The 6,485-nt window shown below is 41.2% G+C and overlaps 1 protein-coding gene across 1 annotated transcript in view; it reads right to left on the minus strand.

Annotated features, from left to right (window-relative positions):
• Positions 1 to 213: 213 nt before the first annotated feature.
• Positions 214 to 6,485, minus strand: part of LOC126399529 (E3 ubiquitin-protein ligase TRIM39-like) — a 7,145-nt gene continuing 873 nt past the window's right edge. Inside the window, exon 2 of the mRNA XM_050059555.1 lies at positions 214 to 5,092. Coding sequence (XP_049915512.1) covers positions 3,455 to 5,083 — 1,629 coding nt within the window. The 5' untranslated portion in view covers positions 5,084 to 5,092 and the 3' untranslated portion in view covers positions 214 to 3,454. The remainder of the gene's footprint in view (positions 5,093 to 6,485) is intronic.

Here is a 6,485-nt window from a genome sequence, read left to right on the forward strand (position 1 = left end):
CACATAATTTATAGTTATGACTTTTGTTTCAGTGCATGATTTTGAAAATCTCAAAGTGTTGACATGTGAAAGTCTGTGAAATAAGGAGTGTGATGTGGTGATTGACTGATTTGGTGGTCATTACAAACACCATCAGCTTGTTTTTCAGTGCTTAGGAAGAAACAAAATAACTTCAACAGACACAATTTGAACTTTAGTTTGCTTTTGTTTATTTAAAAATGAGATGAGAGAAAAGCAAATGATTTTTGTCTTATTCAAAATTAATTAAAATATTCAGAATTTTGTACACCAACACCTAAGGAATGTGCAAATGCTTCTCATGTCTGAGTACATTGTTTTCTGATGATAAATAGTCTTGAAGCCAGGTAGTCTCTATATACAGACTCTACATTCAGTGAATGTAGAGTCTGTAGGCAAACCCCGGAGATCTTGCCTCCGGAAGAAGAGCTGAAGAGCTGTTTGTAGTCCACGTGATATTGATCAATCATGTTTGAGCCGGCTGCAGTTGTTGCCAGGTTAAACGCTCCGTGCAGTGAACTAACGAGGTGGAACATAATTGGCGTCACTGCAAACTCTGAATCCATCACAATGGTTCAGCATATTTACTTATATATAAACGTAAGTCAGAAAACGGAAATTTGTCTCCTCCGCCCAAATTAAACTGGAATGCCAAAAAATCGGGGGTCTGCCCCCAGAGGTTGTATCGCCGTCTGCCGGAAGTCAGACGCCAAATACAGCCGATGGGTTCAGAGAATTACTAAATTTACCACATAGACAAATTAAGTCAATGCCACAAAATTCTTTCTGCTCTAAGTAGCCAAGTGACACATCAAACAAAACCATTTACAGAAAAATAGTAAATAAACAACACTGTATGCATAAACATAACAAATAATACACATTACATTAAAGGTCCAGTGTGTACGATTTAGGGGCATCTATTGGCAGTAACTGTATATAATATTCATAACTATGTTTTCATTAGATTATATTCAGTTGAAATTAAGAATTGTTGTGTTTTTGTTACCTTAAAATGAGCCATTTGTATCTACATGTAGAGTGGGTACACTTCAACGGGCTATGCCATGTTGTTTTTACAGTTGTTCAGACTGGACAAGCCAAACACTGGCTCCAGTTAGGGCCATTCGCGTTTTTTTGCCAGGCACTGCAGTTCTCCTACATCATGCATACTCAACTTACATTGCCCAGGGGCCACTTTTGCAAAATGACAGGAGGTCAAGAGCCAGTCAGCAGCCCCGCACACGTACGCAGGGGCATTTCAAGGATTTGAGGACATTTGGGGCTTAGATTGGATGTCTGCAAGGGGATCCACAGATCCTCCTCCGGCACTATTTTGATAAACAAGCTCTAATTTGTTGCCTTTTTAAAGCTGCTTTCACACCCACGTGTGGTAACTGGCAGCCTCCAGTCAGTTCAAAGAGAGGAAGGGGGCAGAGGGAATGTGGTTACGAACATAACAGTCGGGGTATGAAGCACGTAAATACGCACAGATTTTGCTGTGCCAAGCTGATAATGTTGATGTCGGAACACCCAGAGTCGAACAACACAGCGTTAACAACTTATACAACGCATTCTCATTCTGTCCTTGTCACATATTGATGTTTGGTAATGGATTTTCCACGTCAACGTGTGACGTGCAACGTACCTTGGGTGCGTTGGTTGTTGAAATTCTGGGATGCCATGTCAACTTCTGCCTGTTACATATATTGTCTGTTTTCAAAATACACTTATACCTTCACAGGAAATGTACACTTTGCATACAGTCTCTTTCAAAATAAACTCACTGCATGGGTACAACACCGCCAATTGATGTTTTTTCCCTTCAACAACAAATGCACATGATTACGTTTAGCCATCACGCACACGTGGTTACCTTTAGCCAGCACCCACATGTTTAGGTTAAGGCAACAAAAGCATATAGCTGGGTTGAGGAAAAACGAACAGGGTTTCGCTTTCGGAACATGAATGCCAGCATCCCTGGTGAAAGTAGGTGGTTGATGGGCCCATCCACCTCCCCTCTTGCCTGCCCTACTGAGACTTTTGCCCCCATAACCTCCGTTGTTGTCTAGACGCATTTCCCGCCGATGCCACTGGGACTGGCTGCGTATCAAGCCGACATGAGAGTACAGCTTTTCTTTGTCTTTGCCTGACACCAGAAGTCACTGCCCAAGCACCAGTATTCGATGACTTCAGAGTTATTCAGCTGTTATTTATATGGCTCCAAGCTAGCTTGCACTTCCCTCAGTGTCATTCCCTGAATTATCTCTGTCAGCACAGTTGTAGTTGTTGTAGTTGCAGCAGACTGCTTTGCTTTTTTAGGGAGCACTCTTGCAGGTATGCGGTTGCTGTGCGGCTGTGAAAAGGCAGCATAATGTATAATAAAAGTATAAAAGGGGCCACCAGGCACCCTAGTGTGGGCCTTGAGTTGAGTATCACTTTCCCACACACTTGGCACACAAGAGAACTTTCAGTTTTGCAACCTCACTGCTAGATGCCCGAAATCCTACACTATGGACCTTTAAAGGCTGAAGTAAATTCAGTGATTTCTTTCAAAACATGTCACATATCTTTGAAAATACTTGTTGAAAACATGTGAAGAGATGGAAAACTATGCAGTGCCATTTAAAGTTCATATCTACAAATACATGAAAAAGCATCTCTGTGAAATACCACAATCATATAAACACAAGCAAAATACCTGTCACTAACGTGCCTTTCTGTCTTTTTGCCTGAGTTTGCTACCTAGCCTGCCAGTAGTTACGGCCTGCCGCTGTGGCTGTGTGCTTTGTGCTAGGGCTGCAACGATTAGTCAACTAATCGATGACTAATCGACTATAAAAGTAATAAGTGACTATTTTAGTAGTCCACTAATCTTCTTACGTTCAGATATTGGCAGCTTTACACACTCTCCCATGACAGAGAACTAAAACCCTGTGCCAGTACGAAACAAGACAGTTTTTGGGGTTTGGGAGAGACAGGCCGACATTTTTTAACATTATAACACATTTTTCGCTTAAATGATTAGTCGACTAATCAAAGAAATAAACGACAAATTAGTCGACAATGAAAATAATGGTTAGTTGCAGCCCTACTTTGTGCTAACGTTAGCTGCTGTTAGCTGCTGAATGAGAGGCTGTCGCTGCAGAGCAACACTGTTTTTTTTTGGCTTGGGTGGTGTGTGCTGTGCTACCATAAACTGTATGTGCTACTGGGTTAGCTGCTAATGAGAGTCCATTGCTTTGCAGCAGCTCGACCCTCATTTCAGATCCTTCAGTGGACACGCTCCCAGTAGCAATTTTTCATCATTCAAATTTGGCTGGGTGGTCAGTAACACATTTTTCTGTTGTGTGACAAAGTAAGAACACATAGGCTACCTATTTTTGCTTTACCCTGATAGTGAATCTCTCTGAGGAAAATCAAATAATTGTTCTACTCAAGTGTGTTTGACAGGAGAGATAATCAGAGGGGCAGAGTTTTTACCACTGTTGTCACCATGAGGACAAAAGAGTGGGTAGAGTTTCTCCATGAAGGAGCAGCCAGTAAAGGTGTAGATAAGAAATGCAGCATCAACATCATAAAAAGACACAAGACCCTCCTCATAATCCACAAACACCCCCACCTTCTCAGGCTGAGATCTCAGAGACAGAGGGACTGTAGGGCTGGCACAAGCTTTGTACTCTTTTTCATTCCTCAAACATATTAGCCAGAGGCCAATCTGAGGGCTCGGCGAGATGCTCCCTTTCCTGTTGATGGAGTCTCTGGCCACTCCTAAATACCAGTCAGTCTTCCCTTTAACTTGAACCTCGTAATAAAATCTTCCTGAAGGGAAACACTGCTTTGCCAAGACATTAGGACATGTATCAAATCTCTTTGGATTGTCTGGGAGAAACTTCCAGTCATCACTATATTTTACTTGCTTCCCGTCATCAGACAGGATGAGTTTGGTATATACTGTATCAGGATCAAGAGTCACATCCACTGCGTACTGCTGGACCCTCTTCAGCTCAACCCCAAACAGCTTCTTAATCTGTTCACTGAGCATCTCTTCCAGGTGAGCCAAAACTCTACTCACAGTCCCTGCATACAGTGGATGGACACTGACTTCTGTCCAGTCCTTGGTGAGTGAAGCAGTGTTCAGGGACAGTAAGCTTTGGAGGAGGTGGAGATAGTCTTCAGACTGTGAGAGCTGCTCCACCTCAGTGCTTCTCTTCCTCAGGTCAGAGATTTCCTGTTCCAGCTCTGTGAGGAAGCCTTCAGCCTGTTTCTCTGTCTTTTTCTGCTTCTCTTTGATTGTGTCAATTAGCTCGGCCTGGCTTCTCTCAACAGACTCCTTCAGAGTGGTGAGGACCTGAACACCATCTGCTATCTCTCGGTCTGCGTCATCGTTACTGAGCTCCACTGAGTTTTTGATCTCTTCAACCTTCTCTTGTCTTTTCTGGATCATCTCTTGAATTTCAGCCTCCAGCTCGGCCTTCTTTCCCTCATATCCTTCTTTTAGAGGAACAACATCGTGTGTCTTGTGGTCTGAAATAGTGCAGAGCATGCAGACACACATCTGGTCAGTCTTACAGAACAGCTCCAGCAGTTTATCATGCTTCGTACACATCCTGCCCTCCAGGTTCTCCACAGAGTCGGCCAGCTGATGTCTTTTCAGACTTGATATTGTTAGATGAGGCTCCAGGTGAGTCTCACAGTAGGACACTAGACACACCAGGCAGGACTTCACAGCCTTCAGTTTGGTTCCAGTGCAGATGTCACAGGGAACTTCTTCGAGATTTGAAAGTTTTTGCTCTGAGCTGCTTCTGCTGGCGCTCTGTTGAGCTGGCTGTCTGAACTGAGCAGCTATCTCAGAAATTAAAGTATTGACCTGCAACTCTGGTCTTGTGTTGAAAACTTTTTTACAGTTCGGACACTGACACTGGACATTAAAATCCCAGTGTCCAGTGATGCAGGTTTTGCAGAAGTTGTGTCCACATGGTATGGCGACTGGATCAGTGAACACTTCCAGACAGATGGAGCACAGAAACTGATTTTCAGTCAGAAAACAGCTGGCAGCAGACATATCTGCACTCTGAGGACAAAAAGTGTGAAAGAACAAAACTGTAATTATCTTGTCATTATTACTTCCATGAACTTTGATCAGTGGATTATTATTTTACAACTAAGCACTAAATTCACTAAGAAAATGGTGTAATGCAATATGACCTGTGGCTGTCAATGAATTGGCGGCCACAATCTGCACGTATTCAGCTTCTAATTTACTAAGACAGCTCATTATGTAGTCAGGTCCTGGAATATGCAGTGAATAATAGACAGCTCAGATGTGCAGCTCAGCTGTATGTCTTTGTGAGCACCAGGCTCACAAAATAAATGATGACATGCAGATTCATATTCTAAAACTTTTACTTTGGCTATCTGGGAGGAAAATACTTTTTCTCAAAATGCTCCTCAAAGTAGGTGCAGGTGGAGATGGTTTTGATGTTTATTTTGATAGAAATTGAGCTAAATTTGCAACCAGTCTGCTGTGGTGAAGTTAGTTTTAAGTTGAAAATTCAACAGCCATTCACTCTGGATCCAGCAGTGTGTTTTTTTTTTATCTTATTTTTATTTATTGCAAGACAATACAAAACACAGTTAATACAAAAGTGAATACAGGCCAGTAAATTAATTGTTGCCAGTTTTTCCAATGATGCCATGGTACTGCCTCGTTGCAGGTGGACGGAGGGACACTTCCCCCTGACTTTATTATTCATTATTAATTATCATTCAATTATTGGTATTAGTGGTAACAGGGTAAAGGTAGGATTTGTTTATATTGGTATTTTGTTCTTTTTTTATTATTATTTAATTTATTTATTTATTGCTAATCTATAATTCACTTGTTCAACAGATGTATTTTTATGGAAAATGTATATATTTTCTTTAATAGCTTTCATCCAGTGTCACCAAGCGGCTCCAAATCAATACCAAAAAAATAAAAACCACACTGGCTTTCTTGGGTCTAAAATCTAGTGTGAGTAAAATCATTTTTCAAAGCAGGCATAACAATTTAAATTCAAATTCAACATTTAACTTCACACATTTATTACAATGTACAGTTATATTTAACAAGTATCCATATCTATTAGGGATGCACCGAAATGAAAATTTGTGGCTGAAGCCGAAGCCGAATATTATTAAACGCTTGGCCGAATACCGAGTACCGAATACCGAATATCATTGTTTAGTTGTTCATTAGTTTTTGCAGATGAACCCCCTCCAGATTAGTGTTGTCACGGTACCAAAATTGGGACCCACTGTGTGATACCAATGAAAATATCATGGTTCTGAGTAGTATCACGATACCACAGTGAAAATGAGGCAGATGTGTCTTTTGTCATTTATGAAAAGATGAATCACTTTTCTATTATAGGCTACATCAATGATATTTCAATGGAATAAATTACTTATTGACTTATTCATAC

This window comes from Epinephelus moara, chromosome 13, assembly GCF_006386435.1.
Source record: "Epinephelus moara isolate mb chromosome 13, YSFRI_EMoa_1.0, whole genome shotgun sequence".
NCBI lineage: Eukaryota > Metazoa > Chordata > Actinopteri > Perciformes > Serranidae > Epinephelus > Epinephelus moara.